Source organism: Cynoglossus semilaevis, chromosome 7 (genome assembly GCF_000523025.1).
Source record: "Cynoglossus semilaevis isolate Cse_v1.0 chromosome 7, Cse_v1.0, whole genome shotgun sequence".
In the NCBI taxonomy this organism is placed as follows: Eukaryota; Metazoa; Chordata; class Actinopteri; order Pleuronectiformes; family Cynoglossidae; genus Cynoglossus; species Cynoglossus semilaevis.
In genome coordinates, this window is record NC_024313.1 from 13,766,626 (window position 1) to 13,781,135 (window position 14,510).

Sequence of the window (14,510 nt, forward strand, 5' to 3'; positions counted from 1 at the left end):
AGTAGTGATGACATGTAGATGAAACGGTTGGATTTTATTTTTACAGAGGTTGCATAAGCACTATTAGCTTTTCAACGTTAACTGTCGCTAATTCTAATCTGACGTGTGACACGGTGTGACCTACGACAGCCAATGACAGTTGACTGTGTGTTTTCAAAAACTCACACTGGGAAAAAACAGAGACTTGGTGTTTTCTTGGTACTGTTGGTCCAACTTCTGATCCTGAAACAGAGAACCACTGTTGTCAACACAGCCGCAGCTCCTGCACCATTTTCTCTCTGAGGTCTGTAGTATCATGTAGTATCATGTAGTATCATGTAGTATAACACTCACCACACAGTGGACCAGGATGCTGAATGGAACCCAGAGCAACAGAGAAAAGACGAGCACAGATCCAACGATGTTGTCGGCCAGAAACTTCCCAAAGGTGTTGATGTCGAGTTTGTCGATGAAATCCCACAGACGCTCGATCACGTCCTGGACCTGCTTCATACACTTCCCCTGGACACACACGGTGCAGGTGTGAGTGTGTGACTCACTGTGAGTGAGTGTGTGTGTGTGTGTGTGTGTCTCTCACGGCTCCGTCACAGAAGCCCACTGTGCAGGGTTTTCCCTTCCTCAGAAACAGGAAGTTGCCCCCCTGCTCCCTGTAGGGGGCACACAGTCCACTGTTGCTGCGGCAGCAGACTTTACAGGTGGAGTGAGTTTCTGTGGAGAAACAACAGTCAGACCCTAACCCTAATATTAGCCAACTGTGTGTGTGTGTGTGTGTGTGTGTGTGTCACCATTGCAGGCACAGGGGAGCAGTTCCAGAACAGCTTGACAGAAAGGAACACACTCTCCACTCACACACTGACCACTGTCCAAACACTCGGTGTGGTCGGGAGCGTCCTCTGGTGGCGGACACTCACTGCTGTTACCTGTGGAAATGTGTACAACGACATCAGACCTCAAGCCCCGCCCCCTTTTACGGCCACTGTGAACTGTTCTGGTCAGCTGACCTGTGCAGTAGGAGTGTCCTTTACAGGTGGTGTTGATGGGCTCCTGACAGACCACACCCTCAGCTTGGAAACGACACCCTTTACAACATGCTGCGTTCCTGTCACTGAATACAGATAATAGGGTGGTGTCAACAGCTGTGAGTGCCCTCAGATAGGCTGACATACAATCTCTTATGAGCTTCCCAACCATTGACATTCAGAGGTCGATAGTGAAATTAGTGATTTATTTGTTTGTTTTACTGCTGAGTAAGGTTTAGTCTGTTAGCTTAAATCTCTGATTTTCTCCATGGACTTTGGTCTGAACTAAAATCTCTGATTTTCTCCATGGACTTTGGTCTGAACTAAAATCTCTGATTTTCTCCATGGACTTTGGTCTGAACTAAAATCTCTGATTTTCTCCATGGACTTTGGTCTGAACTAAAATCTCTGATTTTCTCCATGGACTTTGGTCTGAACTAAAATCTCTGATTTTCTCCATGGACTTTGGTCTGAACTAAAATCTCTGATTTTCTTCTTGGACTTTGGTCTGAACTAAAATATCTGATTTTGATGAATCAGTGCTAAAGTAAAGGTTTCCAAGACTTTTCACTGGATCTCTCAGCTCCTGACCTCTGACCTGCACTGGGCTCCAGGTCTGAGGCGACAATCTTCGGAGCAGCAGGGGTCAGAGTTGATGTTCAACAGTCCAGGGTCACACTCTTCTCCTGGCTCCACCCTGGAGTTTCCACAGACGTTCACGTTCCGCTCTTTGAAGCAGGACGGCGCTTTGGCTCGCAGTCGCATCACAATGGAGCGCTTACTGCAGTTAGAGAAAATCTGAACACCACAGACCACAGCTTTGTTAGCTAACAGTAGACAGCTTTGTTTACTCGACAGTTAGCAACAATTCAAGCTTGCAATTTACTTAATAATTTGAATGAGTTCAAAGTTTGCCTCCAATAGGGTTATTTATCCTTACAATGTCATCAACAACAGCTAACAGTTAGCCCAATAACAGTTTAGATAAATTAAGAACTGAGTTGAACTCCCTCGAGTGAAATTAAGGAAATATTAATTACAATTGAACAATTCAAACCTGACCAAAACAGATCAAAGTCAAATACAAAGGATGATGAATGATAAGAAATGTGCTTAATGTTAGCCAAAATGGATACACGGGTGAAGCTACAAATTCAGAGCTAATTCAGGAAGCAGCTTTAAATTTAGTTTTGAAAGATATCAGACCAGTTGTCGGTCACGTGACCTCCCACCTTGTTGTTGACGTGATCACCGCTCACAGCGATAGGATACATGACAAACTTCCCGCCCTGATCAGCTCGCGGAGCACAGCGTGGAATGTTGTCCGGATCATGTTCCGCTCCAAAGTTGTGTCCCAGCTCGTGGGTTGTCACCAAGTCAGCTTCCTGTTGATGATGACATCACAGTTCACCCTGCTGCGGTTAGCCCCGCCCCATGACTGACCTTTATTAGTGTGGACTCACCTTGGTCAGGATGGTTTTCCCATAATTCTTAGTGCTGGTCAAACCCGTGTTCAAGTAAATGGGTCTGTTGTCATTAGTAGACGACAGACAAACTGCAAAAAGAACAACAACAAACACCAGAAAACAACAGCCAAATTACAGAAGAGTAATTAGTAAAAAGAAATTAAAATGTATGGATGCAGGAAGTTCCTGCGCCGACAGGAAGTTACCTTTGGAGCACAGACCACCAGGGATGTCAGGTTTGGAGGGGGCCACGTAGGCCAGACCCAGAGTTCCTTCATCGAAGTCCTGATAGGTGAAAAGATGGGCCAGGCACACGTTAGACGCCTTCTCTGCCATGTCCACGCTGAACTGCTGCAGGGGGCAGGGGGGGAAGGGCGGGGACGAGAGGTTGATCACATGGTCCAAGCAGTAGGAGTCACAGAGTGGAAGGAGGTCAGACCTTACCTCCAGTAGCTTCTTGACGTCCCACACGTCCCGTCCGTCCACTGGACTGCCCCTCATGTTGAAGTGACTCTGTCCTGGAGAAACTGCTGTTGGGAATTTTTCAATGATGATCTGAGGAGGAGGAGCAGGTCACTGTGATGTCAGCATGATGTCATCACAACACAGCTACATAAATACTGACTGATCTTGCTGATCACTTGACTCCAACCCCAAAATCAAAGAGAGACAGAAGAATTGATTTGGATGAAAAGCACTCTTAACAATAAAACCCTTGCTTCTCGTTGATAATTGTCGTCTCACCTGTTGGATCTGAACACCGTAACCGACAAACTCCTCGTCCCAGGACGTGTTTCTGTAGATGTCGTCAACGCGGTCAATCAACTCGATCTGCAGCAACACGGGTCATGGGTCAAGGTCATGTTAAGATGTTGTAAATACATTTATTCAATCTTTACAATATATTAATTATGTTAAAGTTTCCATATCAATTTATACTGTTATTGAATGCTGTTATTGTGCTGTACTAAAGGGGAAAGTGCTGAAGACCGGTGTGCATGCTGATAGTTTACATAACAGGATGATATGGACAACACTGAATGGTACCGACTGTTACACTTGGAGATAGAGAGAAAAACATCCAAACTGCATGGTCTTATCTGACTTGATTAACTACAGCATATCCACATAGCTCCTATTGGTGGAGAATCCTTGTTTAGAGCAGTCTTTACCAATCAGTGCTCAGAAGTTACGCGAGAACACCACATGGCTGTAAAGGGTTAAGGTACTGACCATTGATGTTTGTGTGTGTAAAAAAAACTGTATTTGAGCTTTGAGCACTGAGGAGTTCCTCAGTGCAGTTCTGAATGTAACCATTGTTCTGAACTCCTTGTTGCAAGTAAAACTTTTAAACTTTGAGATCTCGTATTTGATTCTTTATTTGACTTTATTTGATTCTTTGTGTGTTAGGAAACTGGGTTATGAACTAACAGCATTTTTTACAGTCCTATCCAAAGGAGGACATTTCCTGACAGGTCAGCATCAGGAGTTTGGGCTAACTGTTAAAGAGGCATGTCAGGGTTCAAAGGTCAGTGTGGGCTCTGACCAGGTAGTTGAGGGTGGTGCTCTCCTCCTGTCGACCCATGTGTTTAAAGAATCGATGGTCGGCCACCAGAAGCAGTGGACAAGTGTTCTTCCTGTGGTCCAACACCTGACGTCTGGCCCTGGACCCAGACACTGAGACACAGACACGACAACAGAGACAATGTTTATGTCTGTTTATGTCTCCATCTCACAGTGTTACTACACTACTTTGTCTATTTCAAAACAAAAGCCCATTCACGTGGAGTTTTCTTTCATTTGAATCTGCAGTTCAATAACCATCAATATAAATATTCCTAAACCAGGCATGCCCAAACTGTTCCTCAAAGGGCCACTATGGCTGCAGGTTTTTGTTCCAACCAACCAAGAGCACATAGTTTGACCAATCAGCTGTCTGAAGACTGAGACCAGTTGGTTAAACCTGTCAACTCAGGTGTGCTACTGCTTGGTTGGAACAAAAACCTGCAGCCACAGCGGCCCTTCGTGGAACAGTTAGGGCACCCCTGTCCTAAACACCAGCCCAAAGAGCTAAAGATTAGCTCTAGGTGCACATGTTGACTCTGTTGCGCTGGTGTTCATAAATTCCACCTCAGCTGTCACATTTCATTCAGCAATACTGAAAATAAAAAAAACCTTTTTTTAGTTCCAGAAACTGACTGTGGTCCTGGTCCTGGTCCAGGTGCTGGTCCAACATATTGGTTCTGACGCTCTCAGGTAGGAGGTGGCTGGAGTCAGAGCTAACGTAACCACACACCGATGGCTGCTGCAAACGGGTCAAGTTCCTGATGTCCTCAGAACGATAAATGAGTAGACGACCATCAGGGGGCGCTGAGATGAACCTCCACAGAGGCTGTAGCCAATCAGACAAAGTTGTTTAAGATTCTTTGAAGTGAGAGCACACCAGGTGCCGAGAGATGTGTGAGTCGTACCTCGATGTTGTACTCTGCGTGGTCAGTCACGATGTGAGCTGAGAACTCGTGGTCGTCGATGTGAGCCTGAACACGTGAGTTCTCCTCCCCTTCACCAGCACGAGCACAACCAAAGTTAAAGGAGCAACACGCTGTGTGTGTGTGTGTGTGTGTGTGTGAGTCAACACCCAATGACGTGTCCAGTAAAGTAGTTGTGTCTGTTGACTGGATAGCTGTGTTCTCGACCGTCCTCGTCCACCACCACGGCTCTAAAGTCATCTGTGAACAGATCGTTGCTGGTTCTCAGGTACAGTCTGAACTGCCTACACACACACACACACACACACACACACACACACACACAATCAGTGTATTTTAGCAAAACCATGGACTGCATGGTGAAGACTAAGGCTGCAACGACAGTGTTAGCGACCTCTGCAGGGCGTTGAAGGATAGCATCTTCTCCACGTGACTCTCTGTCTGGACGTCGCGGCGTCGAACCGAGTGAGCGGTCAGACTGGACAGAGGCAGGACGTCAAAGTGACTGAGCATGGAGCTGAGAGAAGCTGCAGAAGAAACAGTTCAGAGTGAGAGCTCTTCACTCCACACAGCAGCGATGAACGCTGACCGATCACTAGGACTTAATGCTGGTGAACAAGGGGACAAAGACTGGCGACATAAAAGAGAACTCTTTTCAACTAGTTTCTACTTTTTCAGAGAAATCGGTGTGAGGATAAACCAGGACAAAGTCCCAGGAATTTACTCTGTTCGTTTAGAGATTTGAATAATCGAACATCGATATAGTTTTTCCTTCGTTCAAATCCAATAATTGTTTTACTGACTTAATTCACAAGTTTGACTTTTTGTTTCGTTCAGTGTTTGGATTTATACCTGCCTCGGAGACTCACCAAACTCCTGCTGCTCGGCGTCTACTAATCCATCAGGCACCGCAGCGTCTGTAAAAACAGTAAAAACCGTAGAAATCCATAAAACCGTGAAGTCGTGTCTCCACATTTTAATGGTCGCGTTTCTTCTTCTGTTTTTGAAAAGTCATTAAAGTTTATATTTCGCACATTCAAATCGAGAACGACGAACTCTTCATGTAAAAACAAATTACGTTTGTTAAATATGGTTGGAAAGTGTGACGCTGTAGATATAAATGATCGTTTATTGAAATAAATGCCGACAAAAATACGTCCGTTAAAAAAATCCAGGAAGAAGAGCGAAATCAAGTTCCTTAGAAACATATAGCGCAGGCCGGAAGTTGACCTTTTCACCAAAACAAATCACAAATTTTAATATTTAAAATGAATTAAAATATAACCTTTCATTTGACGCAGATGACATATTTCGACATTGTTTTGGTTTTATTAAGTCTTTAATTTCAAGTTAAAAGTATTGACTACATCATTATAGTACAAACATTTAATTGTTTTGACAAGACTGAGCTTTGTTTTATTTTGAAGACCTGTCTCGACATTGTGTGTTTACTTTGACGGAGTGCAACAGTCAAACAGGCAACTGTTTAAAGTCTTTTCAAAACTGATAAACATATTTAAGAACGAGAGCGAACGTCGGTGTGTTTAACTGTGAAGGTCAAGGAGCAGATGTAACAGATGTGTGCGTGTGTGAGAGAGATTTAAACTTATGTAAGAAAACATCTGTTGGCTCTATTTATAACATGTGACCTCATGGTATTACACTGGTACAGCTACTGCTAACGCTCATGCTAATGCTGTCTGTAAACACAGTGTGTTATGGTCAAATATGTCCACCTAGCAGAGACAAACACAGGACATGTGACCTCAGGCTCACACTCTTCCTTCAGTCAGGAATGTCATTGGAAGCCTAGGTATTTGGACGGCTGAGAGTGTAGGTCATAGTCGAGGGAATGTGGGCTAAGTGTATGTAGCTAAGACAGTGTGTTAGCATGGTGTACGGGAAGTTATGGTCGATGCACAGTTATGTTATGGTCATGTAAGACAGTGGTTGGGGTGGTAGACATGTTATACTTTAATAATAAACGGGGAGGTGTTGTGTAACATATTCATTATGTGTGTGTTGTCATAAAACACTCGGCTTGTTGTATATCCTGAGGTAATAAAAATGTCTAAACTCATTTACAGAAATACACATTGCAGTTCACCACTTCAGACAGTGGCTGCAGCAGAGAGTTACGCGGCTACGACCAGAGACGGAAGTGAGGTCAATTTCAACCGGCGAATGTTTATATTATTTTTAGACCTCGTGTGATCAGATGCTGCGCCATAAACCGGGGACATGAACGACGAACTAACGGTAAACTGTCACTGTTGCTCTCGGACACGCGGTTGTGGCGTCGCGCTGCCGCTTCTCGTTTGCTCATCGCAAAACTCCGCCTTCAATCTGTCGAGTTTGTTTTTTTGTTTAAACCAGACAATAACAGATGATCGAGAAGCTTGTTCCGTTTAATAGGATCTTGTTTTATAATGTTTATGACGGGAGATTATTTGTTGCTGGTCTTACCTCGTTGTGTGTCTGTGTCTGTAGGCCACTTTCACACAGCCCTGCGCTCAGTGTTCTGCTGTGAACTGGGCCGTTTCAGACGAAGGCCGTTTCTACTGCAGAAGCTGCCACAACGTCGCTGAGGTAAAGACCTGTGGAGCCAAGGACATAGACTGAGACCAGGTTTACGTTTGTCTGTCTCTGAAGTGTGCCTACATGTCCACAGCGAACTGAAGATGTGGTGGACACCACCTTCACTCCAGGCTCAGCCAGGATCTCCAACCTCACCAGGAGGTCTAGGACCAGAACACCAGGTCTTCGTCTGACTGTAGGACAAACTGTGACCACAGGACACGAACCGGTGTCAACCCGTGGTTCACACCGACTGTGTCCTGTGGTGTGTTTGTGTCTTATATAACGTAAAGGTTCTTGAATGTTCTGTACAGACCGTCAGTGGTGGATCTGTGAAGGCTTTCAGTTCATTCTGAAGAACCAGGCTGATGCTCTGGTGGATCTGGGAGTTTCTGCTCACTTCAGGGTGAGGAACACACACACACACACACACACACACACACCTACACACCTACATATCCACATCTTGTTGAGTAATGTTGTGTTTTAGGACCAGGTCTTGTGTCAGCTGTGGAGACTGTACCTTCAGAAGAGTCGACAGGCGTTCACCTCCGACCCCATCAGAAGCTCCGCCCACCAACTGGTGCCTTTTCTCATTTTTAACACAACTCCACTCCTTTACTCCCTTCTTCCTGTGTTTCACTCACCTTTTTCCTCAGAGAATCACAGACTCGGATGTGGACAGTGAAGGTGAGTCATCGGCTGTGTCCGACTCAGGTACATTTGAACAACGACTGGCAAACAAGTGTAGCAACGACTGCTAAGAGTTGGCAACAGTTAGCATAATATCAACAGCTGTCCCCAATAAATATCAGCTAGCAATGACCTCAACATACTGAAGTAGCAATGATCGCTAACAGTTGACAGTAACAGCTAGACAGATACCTACGGGTTTAGCAAACAAGTTAGCAAAAAGCTAATGAGTTAGGAATGGTTTAAAGAATCAAAAGGGGTACAGTGCTAGCAACAAGAAGCAAAAATTAGCCTTGTCAGTAATGTAGCATTAGTGCTAATGGCATTAACCAGATTTTCTTGATGTCACAGGAAGTGGCAGTGATTGGTCAGGGGTGTTGGGCAACTCTGTCCATCTGTCAGAGAGTCAAAGGCAGGTACATACTCTGATGAACATGAGGAGAACCCTGGCCCTGATCCACCTGGCTCTGGTGTGGAGCCGTGCACCGCTGACACTCAGTGATGTCATCATGTGAGCACTAAGTGTTGAACACCATTTATATTATTATCCATTGTTTTTAAATAAAACAGGTTTTGTGTTACAGTGTAAGTCTGTTACAGTGTGTGTTTGTTACTGTGTGTCTATTACGCTTTGTGTCTGTTACGGTGTGTGTTTGTTACGGTGTGTGTTACTTTGTGTGGTGTCAGGTTGGTGCGGGCTGGTCTTCTTCCATACACTGATGTCTACGAGAAACTTCCGGATAAACTGAAGGTGGAAGGAGTGGATGTCCTGACCTTCAGAGTCCACGTGAGTGTTATCCTCCCTTCTGGCTCCCTCTCTCCCCCCTCCTCCCTGACCAACTGTGGTGCCTTTGTTTTTGGTTCCAGAATGTACCGTCCCACCAGGAGCTGCACACCGAGGCTCAGGCTCTGGTTCACTTCCTGCAGCTGGAAACCTTTCCTCCAATCAGCAGCCAGAGTCAGCTGCACCCAGCACTGCTCAGCCTTCGCTATCTAAGCGATGCTAACCTACCCGGTAAGACATGCGCGCTGACATGCACTTCTAGGTGCACAGTGGTGGTGAGACCATCTTACTGCTCCTCTGTGCTCAGACCAGCTCCACCCTTGGCTCCTCCACCTGATGAAGCGAGCTGCTGTGGAAGATCAGACTCTCTACACCTTTGACTCCACCTCCTGTCCTGTCCTGCCGCAACACGACATCCAGACCGTCGCCATCATCATTGTCACCATCAAGGTGGTGTTTGGCCTGAACGACTGCACCGAGTGGTGAGGAGACCACACACACACACACACACACACACACACACACACACACATAGAACAATTACTTATATGCATTTAGCAAATGTTTTTATCCAAAGAGACTTATGAGTGGGGGGAGGTGTCATAGGTGGGTCCCTCTGGGAATCAAACCCAGGACTCTCTGCTTACAACCACTACACCATGGGACCACCAGTAACCACCACACACACACAGCACTAGAGTAACACACACACACACACACAGTAAAAGTGTGTGTTTTTGTCTTTCAGGGACTTGTGTGACGTGGACGACCAATCAGGTTTGATTTAACTGAACAGTGGTTACAGTGTTTGGTCAAAAATATAAACAATTACAGAGAAATATTAGCTGAAGTCAGTCGACAGCAGCTCCCATAGACTCTTACTGGCTTGTTAGCTAAAGATGGCTTAAGCTAACTAGAGGTGGTATCATTAGCAAGAACTGGCATTGTTCTTTCTGTCTGTTCCCATTGGCCAGATGGGGCTTTAGGATAAACAAATGCCCAGACCTGGTGTAAACCCATGGTAGCAGAGACTAGTTCAACATTCGCATGGTTAGACCTGGAAAAGACATCACTTAAAACACATTTTGTTCTCTGACCTTTGACCTCACTGGTGTCACTTATTACAGAAGCTGTGTTTAGCCTGAGGAGGTGGTTCAGACTGACCCAGGCTGCTCTCAGGTCAGCTGAGCAGAGCAGAAACCAGCTTATCTGCAGGTGAAGTCTGAGCTTGGCCAACAGAGGGCGCTTACAGTTGTGTATACCTGTGTTTGTTACTACTCCTTAAAATTATGTCAACACTCTGACCACCCAGGACGCAGTGGAAGTCAGGCTGTGGGCTGTACCAGAACAGGAGGTCCAGGAGTCTGGGACTGAAGAGGAAACGTGAGTGTTTCTACAGTGATGCTGGTCCAACACTGCCTCCTGTGGTCAGAGAGAACATTGTTATTAAATATTCATTTTGGCCCTTTTTGGTTGTGCTTTGTTGTAAAACATAATGTCCTACCAGTAGAGGGCGCTTGAGACACTGTGTGGTCTGCCCAGTGTTCTTCAAACTGTGGTTCAGGCACAGTAAAAGCTATGTTTATAGCTCCACTTGCAGGAGAGGATGAGAATATCAGGCTCCAGCACAAACACCAACATACACTGGTTCAGGTTCTGGTCTTGGTCTCCACAGGAACCTCAGATCAGGTCCAGCGGTGTTTTCAGAACCTGTCTTCTCCTGTCGCCGCCCGACGCTGCTCCAGTTCCAGTTTCAGGTTCTGTTGGGGGGGTGATGATGGAGCAGACGGTCCCAGTCTGCACCACCAGAAGTTGACTTCAGTCCTGACAATGAACCACAACATGCTGACTCCCACCAACGCCACCTACTGGCTGCCAGCTCGCTGCACCTGTTACCTTGAGTATGTTTGTTTACTGCATGAAAACCTGATGTTATGAGTGGGGGGAGGTGTCATAGGTGGGTCCCTCTGGGAATCAAACCCAGGACTCTCTGCTTACAACCACTACACCATGGGACCACCAGTAACCACCACACACACACAGCACTAGAGTAACACACACACACACACACAGTAAAAGTGTGTGTTTTTGTCTTTCAGGGACTTGTGTGACGTGGACGACCAATCAGGTTTGATTTAACTGAACAGTGGTTACAGTGTTTGGTCAAAAATATAAACAATTACAGAGAAATATTAGCTGAAGTCAGTCGACAGCAGCTCCCATAGACTCTTACTGGCTTGTTAGCTAAAGATGGCTTAAGCTAACTAGAGGTGGTATCATTAGCAAGAACTGGCATTGTTCTTTCTGTCTGTTCCCATTGGCCAGATGGGGCTTTAGGATAAACAAATGCCCAGACCTGGTGTAAACCCATGGTAGCAGAGACTAGTTCAACATTCGCATGGTTAGACCTGGAAAAGACATCACTTAAAACACATTTTGTTCTCTGACCTTTGACCTCACTGGTGTCACTTATTACAGAAGCTGTGTTTAGCCTGAGGAGGTGGTTCAGACTGACCCAGGCTGCTCTCAGGTCAGCTGAGCAGAGCAGAAACCAGCTTATCTGCAGGTGAAGTCTGAGCTTGGCCAACAGAGGGCGCTTACAGTTGTGTATACCTGTGTTTGTTACTACTCCTTAAAATTATGTCAACACTCTGACCACCCAGGACGCAGTGGAAGTCAGGCTGTGGGCTGTACCAGAACAGGAGGTCCAGGAGTCTGGGACTGAAGAGGAAACGTGAGTGTTTCTACAGTGATGCTGGTCCAACACTGCCTCCTGTGGTCAGAGAGAACATTGTTATTAAATATTCATTTTGGCCCTTTTTGGTTGTGCTTTGTTGTAAAACATAATGTCCTACCAGTAGAGGGCGCTTGAGACACTGTGTGGTCTGCCCAGTGTTCTTCAAACTGTGGTTCAGGCACAGTAAAAGCTATGTTTATAGCTCCACTTGCAGGAGAGGATGAGAATATCAGGCTCCAGCACAAACACCAACATACACTGGTTCAGGTTCTGGTCTTGGTCTCCACAGGAACCTCAGATCAGGTCCAGCGGTGTTTTCAGAACCTGTCTTCTCCTGTCGCCGCCCGACGCTGCTCCAGTTCCAGTTTCAGGTTCTGTTGGGGGGGTGATGATGGAGCAGACGGTCCCAGTCTGCACCACCAGAAGTTGACTTCAGTCCTGACAATGAACCACAACATGCTGACTCCCACCAACGCCACCTACTGGCTGCCAGCTCGCTGCACCTGTTACCTTGAGTATGTTTGTTTACTGCATGAAAACCTGATGTGAGCGCCTCCTATTGTTAGAACAGAAGTTAACAGAGTTTTCAGACCAGTCACAGCAGCAGTGAATAAAATAAATGTTTTCTATTTCCTGAGAATGGCATTTGTCTTGACAGGAAGTAGCTGCACTTGTTTGAACCACGCCCACTTCCTCTTACTGATCAGCTGATGATTTTTTACTTACTCCTTCACAGCATGCACAAGAGCCACTTCCAGGATATGAAGGCGTGGCTTCCTCACTCCTTCCTACAGCTGCTGAACTTCTTTTCTTTCCTTATTGATGTCAAGCCGACAGTTCTGTTCCAGGAAGTCCTGAACCTGGAGAGACGGCTGCTGGGACACAACAGCAGGACCAGGACTAAGACCAGGACCAGGACCCTGGGTCAGGGAACTGAGACCGCAACATGAATCTGGAGATAAAACTACTGGACAACCTGTGGACACCTGTGTAAGGACAAGACCAAGACGAGGACCCGTTGTAAGACTGAGACTGGACTCCACAGAGACACCTACTGGTCAGAAAAAACATTCATGGACTAACCATGGCCATGACCAGGTTTAGATCAAGTTCATCTTTTGTGCTGGTCCAGCACCAGGAACAGTTTGATTCTGGTTTGATATTAAACCAGAACATTTTAAATTTTTCATAAAAATGGAAAAGTTCATGAAAAAATAACAATGTTTGTGTTCATTGGTGTTGTGGTTGTAGTTGGTGTTGGTTGAAAACAAACAATGTGGAAAAATTAGATTGATGTTATTGCTCCTCTGGTGTTGTCTGTTGTTACTGCAGTCACAGTGAAGTGAGGTCAGTGTTGTGAAGGTGATGTGAGGACTGTGTGCCCCCCTCAGGTCAACAGAGGTAACTGCTGTCTGTCTTGTTGCTATGGAAACGAACCTAACGCTGAATAGTTGCCTGGCAACAGTGAACTTGCAAATGAGACTAAAAGTTTTTAAACCGTGCAGTCCTTAAACGACCTCTACAGGTAAAAAGAGGTCACAGCAGCTAGAGGTACTGATGAAAAAGCACTGGACTAAAATTACGCTTATTGTATGTCTGTAGACTAGTCCTAAAACTGTCACTGTCTGATTGGTGAACCATGGTAGTAGCAGCAGTAATAACAGTGAAAGAAATAATGTAAAAAAAAAAAAAATTCCTTTTATGTTATTGCTGGGATGTCAGTACAGGTCTGTGATGGTATTAACAATGACTGTATCAACAACAAAGGCGCTGCTGCTGGAGTGTGCACGAGTTCAGAGTGCACGTGTGAAGAGGGAGGAGGGAAGTGTGCTGCTGCCCTTAAACTCCACCCTGGAATGCTGTACTGGAGTTGTTTACAACCTGGAGCTGGGGAAAAGGAGTCCCTGAGTTCATGGAGGAGGAGGAGGTGATGCAGACAAAGTGAGGAGCAAAGATGGAGGAAAATGAAAGAAAAAAAAAGACAAAGAGATGAAGCTGTAGCAACATCACTGCCTGAATGGTTCATTTCATATCAACGCTTTTCTCCATGAGTCGATCTACAGAAATCATCCATCCATCCATTTTCATCCGCTTATCTGTTATCGGGTCACAGGAGCAGCGGTCTCTATGACCGCCACCCAAATCACACTGCACTGTAACAACCCCCCCTGAACCTTCCTGTGGTGGTGAGTCCAGTGGAAGGTACCAACCGCCCTAACAGGGATTCCATCTTGCCCAGGAGGTGAACCCTGGGGTTTTACACCAACGACAGAGACGTTGGCTGTGGGTCAAAGCGCCACCAAAGGAAATCATTAGAACATGAATCCATTTAACCAATGTTGTCTTCTGTTCGCAGCTACAGAAATTCCTGAACATTTTAAGGACGTTTTGTTCTGAGTTAGATTCAAGTCCACAGGGAGGCGCTCGTGCCAATAAAATATATTTCTTTGTTTCCTAAACCGTGCCGTTCATAGTTCATTATATTTCTGTTGTTTTTTGTTTAATCATAGTTCCATGTCCTGTCTGACCGCGTCCCCGTGGCACAGAGCGCGTTCCCGGTCCTGTTTGCCGCCAACCTTTCCACCCAGTCTCTGCGCGTCCTCGCGAGTTCAGCGGGTTTACTGTGACACCGCTGACTCCACGGACACGCCCCCCGGCACACGGGCACCCTCTGCAGTCCAATGGCGATTGGAGCACGTAGAGACTGTCATCTGATTGTGTGCTGCTCGAGACACCTTTGCCTGT

General features: G+C 45.9%; 2 protein-coding genes across 7 annotated transcripts in view; one reads left to right on the forward strand and one right to left on the reverse strand.

Annotated features, from left to right (window-relative positions):
* adam17b (ADAM metallopeptidase domain 17b) overlaps nt 1-6,127 on the reverse strand; it is a 6,800-nt gene extending 673 nt beyond the window's left edge. Inside the window, exons 1-17 of one of the 3 annotated variants that reach the window (XM_008313677.3) lie at nt 5,844-6,127; nt 5,369-5,501; nt 5,124-5,258; nt 4,957-5,044; nt 4,685-4,877; nt 4,032-4,162; nt 3,230-3,316; nt 2,930-3,040; nt 2,692-2,836; nt 2,483-2,574; nt 2,252-2,404; nt 1,618-1,817; nt 1,002-1,105; nt 786-920; nt 578-708; nt 334-501; nt 166-222 (exon numbers count right to left, since the gene is read on the reverse strand). In XM_008313677.3, the coding sequence (XP_008311899.1) occupies nt 166-222; nt 334-501; nt 578-708; nt 786-920; nt 1,002-1,105; nt 1,618-1,817; nt 2,252-2,404; nt 2,483-2,574; nt 2,692-2,836; nt 2,930-3,040; nt 3,230-3,316; nt 4,032-4,162; nt 4,685-4,877; nt 4,957-5,044; nt 5,124-5,258; nt 5,369-5,501; nt 5,844-5,949 (2,169 nt within the window). In that variant the 5' untranslated portion in view covers nt 5,950-6,127. Of the gene's footprint in view, nt 1-162; nt 223-333; nt 502-577; nt 709-785; nt 921-1,001; nt 1,106-1,617; nt 1,818-2,251; nt 2,405-2,482; nt 2,575-2,691; nt 2,837-2,929; nt 3,041-3,229; nt 3,317-4,031; nt 4,163-4,660; nt 4,878-4,956; nt 5,045-5,123; nt 5,259-5,368; nt 5,502-5,843 lie in introns of all 3 variants that reach the window. The other 2 variants (XM_025056748.1, XM_017033523.2) reach the window with 2 other exon arrangements.
* Nucleotides 6,128-6,448: 321 nt separating this feature from the next.
* Nucleotides 6,449-14,224, forward strand: taf1b (TATA box binding protein (Tbp)-associated factor, RNA polymerase I, B). 4 transcript variants are annotated; one of them, XM_017033526.2, is made up of 16 exons: nt 6,449-6,584; nt 7,062-7,233; nt 7,465-7,563; nt 7,646-7,733; nt 7,866-7,957; nt 8,042-8,134; nt 8,211-8,268; nt 8,596-8,755; nt 8,932-9,031; nt 9,112-9,259; nt 9,336-9,510; nt 9,777-9,805; nt 10,156-10,243; nt 10,341-10,411; nt 10,704-10,929; nt 12,502-14,224. In XM_017033526.2, the coding sequence occupies exons 2-16, from the start codon at nt 7,216-7,218 to the stop codon at nt 12,713-12,715; spliced, it is 1,659 nt and encodes a 552-aa protein (XP_016889015.1). In that variant the 5' UTR covers nt 6,449-6,584; nt 7,062-7,215; the 3' UTR covers nt 12,716-14,224. The 4 variants fall into 4 exon arrangements, with proteins under 4 accessions (XP_016889015.1, XP_016889016.1, XP_016889017.1 ...); XM_017033527.2 differs by having other exon boundaries at nt 6,510-6,807; XM_017033528.2 differs by having other exon boundaries at nt 6,510-6,787.
* The last annotated feature ends 286 nt before the right edge of the window (nt 14,225-14,510 follow it).

Excerpts from the sequence above, each read along its gene's own strand:
- taf1b (XM_017033526.2), top strand. Across the intron at positions 7,734-7,865 it reads GTCTAGGACCAGAACACCAG|ACCGTCAGTGGTGGATCTGT; the intron begins GTCTTCGTCTGA and ends TGTTCTGTACAG. Across the intron at positions 8,135-8,210 it reads GAAGCTCCGCCCACCAACTG|AGAATCACAGACTCGGATGT; the intron begins GTGCCTTTTCTC and ends CTTTTTCCTCAG.